General features: G+C 39.8%; 1 protein-coding gene and 2 non-coding genes across 3 annotated transcripts in view; 1 reads left to right on the top strand and 2 right to left on the bottom strand.

Moving 5' to 3' along the window:
- Positions 1–349: 349 nt before the first annotated feature.
- On the bottom strand, positions 350–421 carry trnap-ugg. Its single transcript has one exon. It is a non-coding gene; the product is annotated as a tRNA-Pro (tRNA).
- Positions 422–853: 432 nt separating this feature from the next.
- Positions 854–925, bottom strand: trnap-cgg. The gene has a single exon. It is a non-coding gene; the product is annotated as a tRNA-Pro (tRNA).
- Positions 926–1,409: 484 nt separating this feature from the next.
- cep63 (centrosomal protein 63) overlaps positions 1,410–16,484 on the top strand; it is a 29,283-nt gene continuing 14,208 nt past the window's right edge. The window contains 13 exon segments of the mRNA XM_042483899.1: positions 1,410–1,748; positions 2,751–2,928; positions 3,204–3,299; positions 3,622–3,732; positions 3,853–3,966; positions 4,066–4,230; positions 4,916–5,061; positions 5,872–5,918; positions 5,921–6,012; positions 6,131–6,328; positions 6,828–7,014; positions 7,017–7,297; positions 7,909–8,098. Coding sequence (XP_042339833.1) covers positions 1,708–1,748; positions 2,751–2,928; positions 3,204–3,299; positions 3,622–3,732; positions 3,853–3,966; positions 4,066–4,230; positions 4,916–5,061; positions 5,872–5,918; positions 5,921–6,012; positions 6,131–6,328; positions 6,828–7,014; positions 7,017–7,297; positions 7,909–8,098 — 1,846 coding nt within the window. The 5' untranslated portion in view covers positions 1,410–1,707.

Genomic DNA, 16,484 nt, shown 5'->3' with positions numbered 1-16,484 from the left:
GGCTCGTCTGCCGCCTGTTAGGAGTGTCTGGTGTGTTTGTGGGGGCGGAACAGAAACGTCCGTCTCTCTTCTCACGGCCCCAAAAACCCTCAGAGCAGCACAACAGCTGTGGAGGCAGAGCTGCGGAGGCGCTCTTTGTTCAGTGTGTGACGGAGGGCAGGTGGACAAACGCGTCCGGCCAGTTTGGTGAGGAGGGGAGGGAGGCTGCAGAGATAAACGGTGATAACTGATCTACGTCTCTGCCAGTCAATGCAAAACCTGATGTCCGTTATTGTGGATTTGAATATATTGAAATGAAGTTATAAATAGACGCGTAAACATATTCTTAACACAAGACAGGAAAAAACATGGGCTCGTCCGGGATTTGAACCCGGGACCTCTCGCACCCAAAGCGAGAATCATACCCCTAGACCAACGAGCCACACGTACTGATAGCGACCAGACCGATAATAATACACATCAGTAACTGGCTGCTGTTTCTGGATTCAAATGATCATTTGTGTGTGCTATATATGACTTCATAATTGGCATTTTCTGAGCTATAACTACTTTATTGTATATAGACTAACCCGTAACCAGATGTAGGCTTTCTCTTAGGATAGCACACTGTTAAATGTTGGAACAGCTAATGATAGCTGATAGCTACCAGAGAACAAAACGTCTGGTGTTTGGAGGGAAACCTTAAAGGCTTAAAAAAAATAGTCTATTAACTCTTTCATGTAGTTTTGTGCGTCTTTGAAAATAGATTAAAGCCGATGTTTTACAAAAGTGATTTCTGTAAATGTCAACCTTACCACATTACTAAAAATAGCTGTTGTTTAGGAGGCTACGTTTGCCACCGCTTTCAAAAGATGGGCTCGTCCGGGATTTGAACCCGGGACCTCTCGCACCCGAAGCGAGAATCATACCCCTAGACCAACGAGCCACGTGTTCACGAAGGAGGATACCAAAATCTTTATAGCGTCAACTGCACCGGACTTGAACTCGCTGCTGCATAATGATAGCATCATTTCATTGCGCACAGCTATAGTTTTATTTATTATATATATCGGTTCCCTAATCACAGCTACCCAAATATCACTTTGGACCCTGACTATCTAAGAAAGGACTGTGAATATAAACTTCATTACGGTGTGACGAATGTTAAACGGTTGAATTGCAGCGTTATGTAATTTAAAGCGCTAGATGCTTGGATTAATGTTCTAATTTGGTTGTATTGCAATAGTTGCGCGGTATAAAAATAATTTTAGCCATAACGTTACCTGCATGCACAGCCCCATGATCTCACCCAACACTTTGGACGTAAAGTACAGCGTGATGAGGTCACAGATTGTGGGCGGGGTTACCGCCTTACTTCAGGAAATCCATTGTAACTAATCAAAACAAAAAGTGGTCACACGTTTGTGAAATTAGCTTAAGTTAGCCACTAACGTTTGCTAGCAATGTTAGAAACTTTAAAGATGTCTTTACAGCACCCAGACTTTGACACAACCAAAACTAAATCGATATAATGTCAACGTAAGTTGCTTAATTTCAGCTAAAGCAACTTTTCTGGCGTCGTTGCAGTTTAGTTTTAGCTAGTAACGGCGATGCTGTCAAAGGGTTGCTAGGTTGGTTAACTTAGCGAGAAGCTAACTTGAGACAAGTTAAAGTTAGTTTAAGTTATCTACAAGGCTTTATAAACGCTGACAGTTTCACTTCCAACAGATGGAGGCTTCTCTGGGATCTCTGCAGAATCCTGATTTAAGGTAAAATCAACTTTGGCTAAAGTAGATAACTAGAGTTATTAGCTGCTTAAGTCATTCAACTCAACAGGCTTATATTTGGGACAGACGTCTATATGGGACGGGTTTTTAATTTCTTTACACTAAACTGTTGCTCAGCAAAAATGGAAATACAGTCAAATTATTTCTTTAACCTTTAAAACGTAGGCAAATTGGCTGTTTACCCCCAAAAAACACGAGAAGAAGGTAATTTACAACAAAGAAGAAATGACCCAGAAGTTAGCAAGAAATCTGTGAAAAGTTCAAAAAATTACCTGAAAATTTGGCAAAAAAAATTAAAAAATAAGACAGAATAAAATGAGAAAGTAAGACAAACAAACAAACAAACAAAATACAAAGCAATAAATGACTTGGGGGAAAAATAGCTTAAAATGACAATTCTGTAAATAATCTTGAATATATAATTATGAATATAGTTCACTGAACATTTCTCATAGCTTTTTAAAAAGAGTCTCCTACATCTACTTTTCTCTTATTTACTATGCTAGTGTGTTTTTATTATATCAGCACTTATTTTGACTTGAGGCACTAACACATATTTAAATTATTTATATATTTTTTTTATTTTTTATATATTAACTTTTCTCATATTTTAAGATTCCCTCATTTTTTGCATTTACATTTTTAAATACTGTATATGCTGTATTTTATATTGTGCTACTTTAACACTAAATCTTTGATCAATGCACCCAAACAGTGGTGAACCATAGGAGATACATAACTGATCCTTCTTCTGCCTCTCCTGAGCATGTGAACCAAAACATTTTATCTTATTTTATTTTATTAAAAAACAGCTCCTTTTTGTAAATCAAAAAAACTTGAAGGATTTTTTAACTTACCTTGTCCTCATGCGCCTGTGTCCCTCCCCGACCTAACCGTGGAGAGGGGTTGCTATGCATTAACAGGGGGGAGACATTATTTGACGGAGGAACACACTTTGACACAACAGTTGTATCCGTGTTTCAGCTCTGTCCTGTCATCATGTGAGCCGGAGCTCCAGGAGCTGATGAGACAGATTGACATCATGATCAGTCATCAGAGGAGGGAGTGGGAGGCTGAGATTCAGGCCATGGAGCTCAGGCTGAAGAGTGGAGAAGAGGAGCTGTTGACTTCCAGAAATCTCATTGAGCGGAGGGACCTGGAGGTGCAGTAGCAGATCCGTCCTGAACTGTTTTTGTTCTGTTTTAGTTGCAGATAAACCAGTGAGGACTCTCTGTTGAAAAGAACTGAGACATTTTCTTTAGTTATAGCGTGAAGAATATGAACTGTGTGGTAACACAAAGATAGAAATACATGACATCCATCCATCATCTTATTTCGAAATGTATGTTTTTGTTGTATTACAGCGCTTAATGGTGTTATGTTGATGTCTTACCCGCATTTTTACAACAACATTACTGTCATCATCCCCGATTGTAGATCGGATTGCTCCGCAAGCAGCTAGAAGAAGTCCAGTCTGGTCGACAAGAGGTGGTTACCAAGTACGAGCAGCAACTACAGAAAGTCCGGGAAGAGGTGAGACACTCTGCAGTTACACAATAAATACATCATGCTCACATTATGTTAAAAAAAAAAAAAAAGAAAAAACACTTCAGTTCATCAACAAGTCTTAATCCTGGTGTGTCATACCACATAACTGCTACAAGGACCACGGCCGTCTTTTAATGGCCTTGATATCGATGACTGTGAAGTCTAATGCCAAAGTTAAACCTGACTGATACTGGATTTTATATCTGTCATGAGACAATATTGGCCGATGATGTCGACTGTCCGATCTATGTCATCTTTATATGTATTCTATGATATAATTTTCCACTATGGATTTTTTTTCCCGCAGTTGGATAAATTAAAGAGGAATTACCAAAAGCTTCAGCGCAAACAGCTCAAGGAGACCAGTCGAGGAGAGGCAGACCGTTCGGAGGTGACCCAACTCAATGAAAAGATTGAGGTACATCAACTTGAGTACAACTCCCTTTATATCCTTTTCCTAATATTATCTCTCACAGATGGTCCTTTACTGCCATCTCCTGGTGATTGGGAGTATAATCATCTCCGTCTCTCCCTGCAGGAGTATCACCAGCGTGTTGCAGAGTGGGAGCAGCAGCAAATCAGCCACCAGAAACAAATGACAGCACTGGAGGCCCAAAAGAAGAGCCTGACTGATGAGCTCACACACATGAAAGTAAAAGCAAATTAATAACCATAACATGTAATGTCAAGCAAGAGTTTTGAGGAAACGAAGTGGAGGCAGGTTTTTTACACTCTGTCGTTTTATTTCCAGTCTCAGAAGGAGCACCGAGAGTGCTGTTCACAGGTGCAACATCTGCGTGCTCAGCTGGAGAAGTCTCAGGGCAGCATCCACTCACAGGAGCTTGAACTGGAACGCCTCCGACCGCTCGAGATTTGGCTGGGACAGTACCAGAGAGAGAAGCAGGTGAGCGGCACGGTACGAATGAATACAAGCAGTGGCAGATTATAGACGGAGATGAAATAAGGGTTGTTTGGGCAACGCACAAGTGACAATAATTTACATGTTCAAAAATAATCTGGAAAATTTGAAGGTAAACTCCATCTGTGTGCTTTTAGGTTTTCCAGGAGTACAGTAAAGTCTGTGTCTCTGTCAAAGCAAAATAATTGTATGTATGAGGTCCGGACCTTTGCTGGGAGGACATTTTAGTAACTGGACTTCTTTGTATTTTAGTAGAATAGGTCCTCCAGTTGGTGACACCTGTTCTACAGAATATTTGTCATGTTCAATGTCTGATAGAAAATAAATATTAAACAAAATTAACCTTATGATATCTTCATATCTCACTTAGGAGTAAAAGGGAACCTTTAAGCTCGACAGAAATAGTGAGTTTAGTTGATTTCGTGATATATATTGATATTAACTGATATGAAAAAAATATTGTGATAAGACTGAATTCTCTATGGCCCAGCCCTACACACACAGTGAATAAAATGTAGGTTTTGTGAAACTTTGCAAACAAACTTTGCAGTAACATGACATAATATAGAGAAGAATGTCACTCACAAAAACTAACATTGGCCTTGTTCACAGAGGATTTGTGCTGCAGACTGAGAGGTGAAAGCATAATTTTTTCAGCTGAGCATCTATTGCTGTTCCACAGGTCCTCTCGGAGGAAAGAGAGGAGCTCCACGCCACGCTGGACTCCCAGGATACATTTATGCGAAGAGCCAGCCTCGAGCGCCAGAGGCTTCGCAATGAAGCTGCCAGACTCAACCAAGCGCTGCAGGCTAAAGATCAAGTCATCCGGTGGGTCGATCTCTGCCTGGAAATTCTGTGTTTTCAGTCATCATGTTATGTTGTACAGGGTTCCCGCAGATCCTTAAAAAAGTCTTAAAAGTCATTGAATTTATTAATCTAATAATAAGGCCTTAATTGGTATTAAAATTCCTTAAATTAATCTTTTGAAAATCTTAAAAAATTGCTTGAATATGGGAAGTAGGATTTTATGAATTGCTTTCTCTGACGTTGCTTTTTAAAATGTCAAAATAATTGGTAACATTGATTCCTTTTCTTAAACTCATCATGAGAATCCAATCAGTGGAATCTCATATGCAGAGTGAAAAACACAAAATTGATGAGAAAACTAGATAGAAATGCTTAATATTTCCCAAATCTTTTGGTAAACCAAAAAGTTACTTTTATGATAGTATAATATATTCCTTGTCTTTCATGTGTTTCACACAATACAAGGTTTTTATTTCAACATTAATCTTAACATTTTCTCCAATTTCGTGTTTTATGTCATAATAAACATTCTGGCAAAATAAAATTGTCCCTCTTAGATTTTCAGTTTCAGAATATTAGTCTTACACTTCATTGCGAGTGGCATTAAAAAAGCCCTAAAAAGTGTTAAATCTATCAATGCAAGTTGCAGGAACCCTGGTTGTGTTACAGTGACAATACACAAGAGGGCAGTCTTTACTAATACTGTAGTTACTGTACGATGAACCGATCAGTAGTTGCGATACAGTGTGTGAAAACAATTTGGTTTAACGCTTGTGTGCATGAGAAGTGTTGTTACAGACGACAGTAGAGCATATCTTACTGTCCTCTCAGCTCCCTGGAGGACTGTCTGGCAGTTCAGGGCTGTGCTGGTGTGGAAACCTCAGAAAAGATCTGGAGAAAACCACATCCAAGCTCCACTGCGCCCAAACATGCGAGGCTCATCTCAAGGCTGAACTGGCTGAAATGAGAAAGGTCAGGAAACTTCTCTGACTGCTGATGCTGTGGGAGCTTTGAGGTCTTTGACACACACATTGTATAAAGCAAACTCATTTAACATCTGTATGATTATTCCTCTTGATATATTCTACAGGTCAGAGAGGAGCTTCAGAGAGCGAGGCAGACTCACAGCGGGGAGGTGGAGGGAATGAGAGCCGAAGTGTCGAGGCTGACCGCTGAGCTGCACCAACGTGATGTCACCATCGCCGCACTGAAAGGCTCCTCGTCCAGCATCAAGCAGCAGCTCTGTGGTGAGGTGGAGCGAGCTGAGCAGAAGGCGTCTGAGCTGAAAGTAAGAAAACTAAACAGGTGCTGCCATCATTTTTGTTTTTAGTGGATATTGCCAAAATCAAGACAAAAAAAGTTAATAGTTATGTATCAAATACAAAAATATATAAATAAAATATTAAAATAATTAGATATATACATGAGTAAAATAATAAATGAATGAATAAATGTTGAAAAATATGGAAACAAATACATAAGTAAGTAAAAGAATAAAGAAGTGCTAAAAGAATTCATCGGCATTCAATTCAGACTGCTGATTACATAAATACCGGTTACATAAATGTTACTAGTTCCAACCTAGTGACATTTCCAATGTAACCGTTACATATAAATAACTGTATGATTTCCGAATAAGAAATACTTTATTTATCCCCGGGGGAAAATTGCTGAGAATAGCTCTGTATTTTCTGAGTTGAGGAAAACAGCATCATGCTGGAGCACGTGCATCTGCTCGGGGGTTCAATAAAATCAGTCACATTGTTTTTCTTCTCTGACCTTCTCAGATGATTCAGGCACAGCTGGAGACTCTACAGACTGAGAACCAGCACCTGAAGGGTCTGCTGCAGCGGCTGGAGTCTCAGTCACCAAAGGTTTGTCTGCGGCCTTTGACGCAGTCATCAAATACTCATTACATGTTGAACAGACAGAATTCTTTTCTTAATTTGCAGGAGAGCACCACACGCTGTGAAGGGAGATCCAAAACCTCTTCAATCAGCTGCACACGCTGTCCCATTCCTCTGGAGAGCAACGCTGTAACCAGGCCCCAGACATCAGGCCACATTCAGCAGCATCCTCCTCCTCCTCCGCCTCCGCCTCCGCTTCCTCCTCTTCAGGAAGCGTGAGACTGACCAGGAGAAACTCGGTGCCAGCCCTGACTCCAGATGAGGCTCCTGCTGAGGGGCAAAGCTCCGGCTCCGAAGCCTCTCTGGCCCTCGTGTCGACGGAAAAGATCACACCCTCTCCCTCCCCAGTGGTGAGACTCATCACAAATAATAGTTGTGGCATATGGAGGACACAAAATGATAAATAAATAAATAAACAGAAAATATAAATATAGTAAATATATATAAAAAACTTAAATAAAAACAGGTATAGATAAACTACAGGAAATACCATTAGAAGATTGAATAAATATGAAATAAATACATGAATATCTAAATATCTACAGGGATAAGTATGTAAGTAGAAGAATAAATGAAAACTGAAATAATGCATAAAAGTTATTATTTATATAGTTTTATAAACAAATAAAAGTTCATATTTAAAATTATTTTTAATTTTTTTTTTAATGCATTTATTTATTGCTGCCCTCTTGGCCAGGTCACTCTTGGAAAAGAGGTTTTAAATCTTAATGACTCTTTTACCTGGTTAAATATATATATATATATATTTATATATATATAAATATTTCTTAATTCATTTATTTGTTTCCATATCTATTTTTTATGACTGTATTTATTTCCGAATGTATGTGTTTATTTATTGATATTCATGTCATATTTTAGTAGTAAAGGTAATGCTCTGCTGTCTTGTTGTTTGCAAGAAAGTTATAGTTGTGTGTTTTCCTTCCTTCTTTCCCAGCAGCCTCTGTCAGTGTCTCCTACAGACGGCACGGTCTCTCGTTTCCTGGACGAAGAGAACTTTCGGCTGAAGGAGCTGCTTCAGAGACTGGACACCCACATCCAGGGTATGAGCGAGAGCAACGCCAAGACAGTGTCCAAGTACCAGCCGAGTGGCTGGAGGCCCGACTCTGCACAGACGTCAGCACAGAATGGTCAGTGATAGAGTAAGGTCGAATAAATCGGGGATATAAAAGTGACTTGAACAGCAGTGCCGAAAACTATGTTCTGTACTTCATAGATTGTGCGTGGTGGAAAATTTATGGGGTATTTGGTGTGATCCTCATTTGACTGAACTTAAGAGACATCTAGTCTTATTTTTAAACTTTGCACAGTTCTTTCTCTGAGCCTTGAGTTCACCCAAGTGTTCATAAGAACTGTCAAAGGGAGCGATTGTGATTCAGAAAAGCCACTCAGCTCTCAGGCTGCGGCGGCCTCATGCAGCCCGACCCGCTCCGTCCCCACAGCGAGGGCCTGTATCAGGTCACAAACACGACACAGTGCTAGAAGCTGATAAACTCCGATTTTTGCCTACATTTTTTTTTATCTGTGTGGTGGCAAAGACTGAATTGAAGGCTTTTAGCTTTTCAATGTTTTCACTTGAGCTTATTTGAAAAACGAGCGCCGACAAAGGCTGACTGATTAAACGTGACATTTGGACACAAGCTGACAAGCACACTGTGCACTGTCTGTCCCGCCCCGTAGTCTGTATTTACTATCCAAAAAAACATAACAGAAAGACAAACAAACTAGAGTACGGTTCGACAGCACGGTGATTCTGTTTCGAGGGTCTCGTTATCGGAATAGAAAACATGCCTGACAGGAAGCTGCAACTTTTTCTTTACTTTTAACTGGCATTGTTAACTTTAGGACTGGAGATTATTTTCATCATCAGTTACTCTGCTTATTATTTTATGGATTCATTAATCAATTGTTCGCAGCTCAAAGTGAGTAATTTACATGTTTTGGCCCTAAAACCTTAGGATGTTCAGTATACTTTAATTTCAGGCAAGAAGAGCCTCTTAAGTTCAGCTTTCTTTCTTTTTGAAATTATCAATATTTTCCTCTGATGAATTATTCAAATAATTGCTCCAGCTCTGGTCAGCTTGTAAAAAAGAATAAATAAGTAGAAATGTGAAAAGGAAAGAAAACTGCACTAAATGAATGAATGAAGTCTCACCGACTGCCTCTATCTGCAATATAATGTCAAGGACAAAACACACGGTGTAAACTAATGTGTTTTATCACAATATAATATAATAATTATATGGATTATTTGGACAAAAATCCGATATTTGCTGATATTACAACGTCTGCCATGATATGGTTTTGATTCGATGGGTTTTTGGGGTCTTCGATATATTAGACTATATCACTAAAGTTCCTCGTTGTGTTTTTCTCGGTCGCTCGCTGTAGTCTGCCTGGCGTTTGGCTGCTGGCACTGTTTGAATGTTCAGAAAGGTGGAGTCACACAGACGTGCCATCGGTATTTCAAAATAAAGGCATACCGTAAAGCTGTTTTCTCTTTGCATGGAGAAGATAGAGATCGATGTCTTGCTACACCCCTAATAACACAAACTGTGGGCTGTAATGGTCAACAGAAACTCAACAATGATTCAGCTGCTCTTGGTGTGTGAGGTTCTATTTACTGATTTCTAAAAAAATTTAAGCATTCAGCCAAATTGTTTGAGGAAGGCGTTGCCACATCTGAAATACTTTAACTGTAAAGATGCCAGATGTTTGGGCTCTTGTGCCAAGATGTTTTATATAATGTTACATTCCACTCAAGTTTGGACGACATCTGACCTCCGTGTGCTTCCGGCTGAGAATGTGTTTGATTTCCTGAACATAGCTGCTTTCTATCAAAAGGCAAAGACAAACCAAACCCACAACAAGGAACGAGTGGGGACAAAGCTAGACTGTTATGTCACCTCATGATGTCTGTGTCTCAGCTAGAAAGTTGCACCAGATCACCCCTTAAAAACTACAACCAATGGCCAACAAGCACGTACGTTCTGTACCTGTGTGAGAGGCAAAAGCTTCAGGTCAGCAGGTGGCGGTCATCTGTGTGCTGAATTAGCCAAAAAGCTACAAACAAGGGACAATGACAGACGCTCACTGACAGCCGGCATGGTGTGTCAGGGCCATGAATGGTTTACCGAATGGACCTCCCAGGTCCAGGCCAAGAGGCCCAAAGTGTCGAGGGGCTTCCTGGCCCTCACATGCAAAAAGTCAAATGTCACAGACATGTACCAATGAAGAAGAGACTCAAAATGACCACAAAGAGATGCAAAAATAACAACAAAAACCACCAGGCAACACCGAATGACTATAAATAGACACAAAACAACCATAAAACACACAAAGTTACCTCAAAGAGACCGGAGATTACAGCCTGTTCTCATTCCAAACTCATCAAAAAACGCCACTTGGTCAGTGATTTCAGATCCCGCCACTGACACCAAAAGCCACCTTCAGACACAGTATGATATGCAGGTGGTCGACATCAGTTTAGCACAGCCGGACACAACCTTTTGTAGCAGTTTGATTTGCCACCGGTTGACTGGACCACGTCTGTTGCGATAGTATGACATACCAGCAGGCGGCGTCAGTTTATGACGTGGTCAGGTGGAACCAGTCGAGGCAGTATGATATCCCTCCGGATGGCATCAGTTTGAAACCGTACCGGTGACGACGTAATATAAGGATGTGGAAAGCCCGTGTGCTTTTGTTTCACAAAAAAAGTAAATACAAGGTTTTTTGCCAATGTTGTAACTTTACTTTGAAAAACATCTAACAAGCAGAAACTGTACGTTTGTTGTGAAAATGGAAGTGTTTTTTGAAAAGACAATGCATTTAAGAGACGTGAATTGACACGCCGTACCGAACCGTCAACAACAACTGCAGGAGGGTACCAAGCGTCTCATATGTAGATGTGAACGGTAAAGACCAAGCGGCTAAATGTGACAAATTGGGATGAGAATGTGTTATAAAATTACCTCAAAATTATTTATAAGATGTCAGAACAACTACAAAAAGATACAAAACAACCACAAAGACCGCAAAAATGTACAAAAACATGCTTAATTAATATAAAAGAGATGCAAAACACCCCAAATCTGTGTGTTTTGCTTTAAGGTAGGAGAGATTGGAGGGCCTGTGCTCAGGGGCCCGTTGTTTCATAATCTGCCTGTGGTCAGGGCCCTAAAATGATATTAACATTCTGCATATAGGCATGTTGTCTCTGCAGGTATTGGTTTTCAAATCAGACTTTGGAGGAGAAGCGCCTTAACTAACTGTGCTTTTAATAGTTTGAAATGGCATCAAGAAATTGTCGACCATTCGTAATATTTCCTGTCGAATTCGTGTGACCTCACATAACAGACTTTGGGTTGCTGAATTCCACCTGGATTACTTTTTGACATTAAGAAGAGTCGCTTCACACTCTTCCTCGTAGTTAGCTGCATATTCCAATTTCTCAACTTTGCCTGGAATGCGTCGTTATTACTTTGCATTTACATCCAGAGAAAAGAATGCCGCCGCGAGCCAAAGGAGTGTCCGTCCTCCCCGCACGTCTGTCATAACTGGGAAAATACCACATATGTACATGTCGGTCCAAGACGTCCCAGACAGCAGGGAGGGAGAGGAGGCTTTCACTCTCCTCATTTCCCCCAGTTGCTCGTCTCTCAAACACCACCACCACCTCCACCGCCCGCCCTGCAGAGGCCCTCTGGCTAGTCAAGTGCAGGAATGTGCGCGCCGTGCCAATGCTGTCATGAACCTTCCCCTGCGGCCCGCTTTGTCCTCATCATTAGAAAGCTGATGGAATGTTAATATCAACCATGTGGGGCGCTCAACCTCACAAACACTGCAAGGCCGGGGGGGTAGTTACATTTTTACTGCCCTCCTAATGAAGAACACGCTGATAGAATGGAAATAAAGTGGAAAAATCTGAAGAAATATGTGTTTGCGATGTTTTTGCTGTCATGCCGTTACAATAACAACACGAGAGTTGTGCTCAGTTGGGTCCGAGTCCGCTGACTTCTCGCTTTGGTATTTGGTAGCCTGTGTTACGAGCACTGTAAGCCCCAACAAACAGCGCTGAGGAATTTGGCAAGGCAGGCATTCCTCTGGCTCTCTCTGGAGGGAGGTGAAAAGGTTTTTATATGTGGAGATTCTTTGAAGGGGCCTCGTAAAAGGGAGGAGGAGTGAGGCGGACTCAAGTCCACGGAGAGTTTAGACTATTTACGTAATGATTCACAAGAAAAATTGTCTCTAGGCTGCAAGAGTAATTAAGTAATTGCTAAGTTGATTGGTTTAATGAATTGAATTGTCCGCATTAGTCTCTTGACCTTATCAGGACAAATGTTAGGAGGGCAGTGGTGCAGACAGAGGGCATCTTTCCGCTGAAGGAATCCTCCTGGTTATTTATTGTTTTTGACAATTACTTTTTGCTTCTTTTAATCACATTATGCATTTAAAGGGGAATTCCAGCAATTTTGCAATGCATGTCCATCTTCGCAGACTTTTGTACATATTATTAAAAAACAAAATGATCAAACTTATGCTGCATAAACCAGAATGTAGTTTTCAAGTGTTTATCATGTCCCCAAAACATCTCCCACAATGCAGTTTATCTGTCTTTGAATCTCTGTGCCACCCAGACAACCCTAATGACATCACTAACTTACGCTTACTTGGTTTTTCCAAAGCTTTCAATGTCACCTTTTGGCCTTCCTTTAGCAAATGAAGTTTACTCAGTTAGAGTTAGGCTTATTCAGTTAAGAAACTTCTTGAGTCTCCTGATCAAACTCCATTCACTCAGGAATGCAGGAGACGGGGCTCAAAGCTTTGGAAAACCCAATGAATTTGGATCTGGCAAAAAGATTTTCTTGTGAAATTTTTGATGTTAAAGATCCCCTCAGGACTTTTGTTGAGATATAAAATAGTCTGCTTTTTCACAAAAAAATCTTTGTCAAAAATGGTCAAGAATAAAACTACTCAATAGAAGACTAAAATATATAATCAGTCAAACAAAATTAATAAACGTATAAATAAACACAGGAATGAATAAGACAACAAATGTAAAGAGAAAAATGCAAAAATGAATAAAAACACAGAAGAATAAAAAATACTAAATATATGTTGAAATAAATATGGAAATAAATAGATAAACAAATGCATTTTGAAAATTAAACAGGACATAAATAAAAAATGTTTCTGTGTCATTAACAGGTATTTCTTTTTCTTTATATATTATATATTTTATTAATTTATATTATTCTTTAATTTATGTATTCCTCTATTTAGTTTTTTAAATATTTTTTCTTATCTAATTTTTCATCCTCCATACTACTCCCTATCCCTCTCACTTAAATATCCTACAAAAATGATAAATATACAAATTTTTCTTTTCATCATCTTGTCAACTACAAGACAAGATGTCTCCTTTAAGTCCATCCTGAGTGAATTGGCCCTGGAGCCTTCAAGTTTCCACATCACACTTGTTTAAGTTTTATATCGCGCTATGATTTGCTTCCAGGTTAGTTTTGAAAATCACACTCCTACATAAACGTCTTAAACTCAGATTTAAGGTATGCACTCAGAAACTTTTCCCCTTTCAACACGAGGAATGTGGAAACAGTCTTATCTCTCTGCATGTACATCATTTAGCACCGTGAAGCTTAAACATCTAAGTGAGAGGAGAGGAGCTTTAAATCACAGCCAGAGCAGCACAAACACGTATTGAACGTCATTAAAAAAGTCCAGGAATGGTCAAGTTTTTTTTCAATTTGTCTTTGGGTGAAATGTGGAAAAATACTCAAACTAATACTTATACTATGCATAAATACATTAAGTACTCTTCTTTAACCCTTTGAAATCGGGATCGATATCAGTTCCTTTGGTTGTGTTCAGATTCCTTTCACAAGCATTTAAGGTCTTTGACACCTGAGCAAATTAGTTTGATTTCTTTTTAAAAAGGTGGATAAAAAGGCAATGAGCAGCTTGGCAAGAAATGTCTTGCAAATTGCAAAAAAAAAGTAAAAATCACAAGAAAAATAACCTGAACAAGAAGAGAAACAGAGTAAATTACTAGAAACTTAACAAGAAAATAGGGGGAAAAATGTCAAGAAAACTAATTGTTATATATTATATAACTGATTATTTTAGTGGTTTTTGTTGTTTTTTTTTTTTTAAAGTCATTTCCTTGTTTTTCTTCTTTTTTTTACTTTTGCGTGTGTGCTATTTTTTTAGGACATTTTCATAAAACCTTTTCTAATTTCATGCAAATCTTTTGGGCCAGTTCTTAGGAAGTTGCTCAATTTATTTTCTTATGTTCTTGAAAGAAATCAGGCCAATGTGTTCAGGTTTCAAAGAGTTTAAGACCATCCCACTAACATAGCTTTCTCATACGAGCATAAACGTACTACCTGCAAACACATGTGGCTTGACAGTTTCTTGATTTATTTATTTATTTATTCTTGTACTTATTGTTGCAAGAGCCCAACAGCATATCACTTTGGGAACCCTGAGAGTGCAGTGATGTTTGGAGACACTTGTCTTTGGGTATTTCTATTGCTCTTCCACAAACAAGCAGCAGAGGGTGCAATTTAAATACCCTGCTGCCACATTTGGCTCAGCGGTAATGAATCTGCCCAATCAGATACTCCTCAGTCAGCCAGTAACACAGCAGCTCGTGGCTGTTAAATGCTTGACAGATTCATCCTCTGTCATAAAACAGGAATCTCTGCAGTCCTGAATGCCTTATATCACAAACCAGATATCGTGAAGCCAAATTAACAAATCCACAAGTAAATCTGACAAACTCAGCGATAACTCGGTGGGAAAATCACTTCACACTCTCAGCCCATCTTGTCGGAGATATCTGAGGTATTTGTTTGAGGAATGTTTCTTATCTGTGAGATCGTAGCTTGTCATGGGAATAAAGACTGAAAAATGAAGATGGATTGTTTGTGTAGAGGGCTGACTTATCTCTGCAGAATGGCTGACAGACGATGCAGGTTGGCGGGAATTTCTTGAACCTGGAGATACGTGAGCTTAGGAATACAAGGATATCATTCATTAAAACAAGTATCAACAAGTGGTTAAGACATCTGGCCCAAAATATGTTTTTTTCTGCCAAAAATGATATCATAATTGTTCAAAAAGTGAGAAATTTCTCTGTAGTTTGTCGCTCTTCTACTCCATTAGCAGGTTGTTGCACCTTGACGGAAGTAATAAATATGTCTATATGTGAATTGCTCAACTTCCATCTCAACATTAGACCCTTTTCCCAGAATTGTTGCAGCCTGCATGCATTCTTTGTTGCACATTCCACGGTGGGGCCTCAGAGAAACATGCCTATCGTGCTTCGCGTGTGTCCATGTCCCACTTCTAGCTCCAGCCATGTCTCCCTTATTCGATTGGGGGACATCTCATTGTTCTGGAGTCGGGGTGGGGTCGAGAGAGTGGGTGCAGGTTTGCGGCGGGGCTCGTCTCGTGCGGTGGGACTGCGGACGTTCGCTGCAGGACACTTGGAATGCTGCGGAGACAGACAGAGGGGCGCGTTCTTATCAGGCCGCTCGGGGCTCCGTGCGAGGGGAACTGTGCCAAAGAGGTCAAGAGGAAAAGACTCATTCCTCTAATACACAATGAGTGCGTGCAATGCACACTAGTGTCCCACTTACTGTATGTTTGTTTGCCGAGTGCGGCCTGTAAACAGTTTTGGAGGATGTATTCAGATCTTTCTTTAAAAGTGGGAAAACCATAACATGAAAAACGTTTTGTGATGAGATCTCATCAGTTCTAAATCTTGAAATCAGATCAAACAAAGTTTAGTTAATAAAGCCTATGGAAACCCAAATCATTGAAAACTTAATTAATATGTAATTTAGGGTCTTACATGCATAATAAAAAGCATAAAAAATGATCAAACATTTGCCTCAATTCAAATTTGAAATATTGTCATTTTGTTTTTTTCAGTTTCCTGAAGCTGGGCTGATTTGGTTTTCCTTGATCCAAATAATATGGATGAAACCATCAAAAAGTCAGGCGTCATCTCATACTAATTTAACATGCCATACTAAAATCCCTCAACGCTCCTTGCAGTATAGTAGATGTAACATTTTGGCAAGTCTTCAGCTCATGTAACGTTACAGGTGCAGCACGCAGCGTTTGTATGTTTCCTGGCTTAAACCAGCGTTACACAATTAATTAATAATATGGCACTATAGTGTTGACTATTGCATTCATAGTTTTGATAACAAATGGCTGCATCTGAGCTCATGTTGCATGTGCTACGTTATGCAAACTGTATAATAACGTAATATCTCACCAGTCAACGAGAGTGAAATGACAATAAAAGTTCAGAGGGTGCGTTCAGAAACATTCACTGTGAGTTTTGGAGCACACTCTGGCACAAACTGGACCGTTGGTAAATCTGGAGCACTGTTTGAATGTACCGTTGGGTTATACCGACCGCCAGAGCGACTCTGAGCACTGTGTCTGCAGAGAGGGAGCAGCAAAGCGCCAAACGAAGTG

This window comes from Plectropomus leopardus, chromosome 3 (genome assembly GCF_008729295.1).
Source record: "Plectropomus leopardus isolate mb chromosome 3, YSFRI_Pleo_2.0, whole genome shotgun sequence".
NCBI classification, from domain to species: domain Eukaryota; kingdom Metazoa; phylum Chordata; class Actinopteri; order Perciformes; family Serranidae; genus Plectropomus; species Plectropomus leopardus.
The sequence above is the reverse complement of the archived record's forward strand: the minus strand, read 5'-3'. Positions and strand labels throughout refer to the sequence as shown.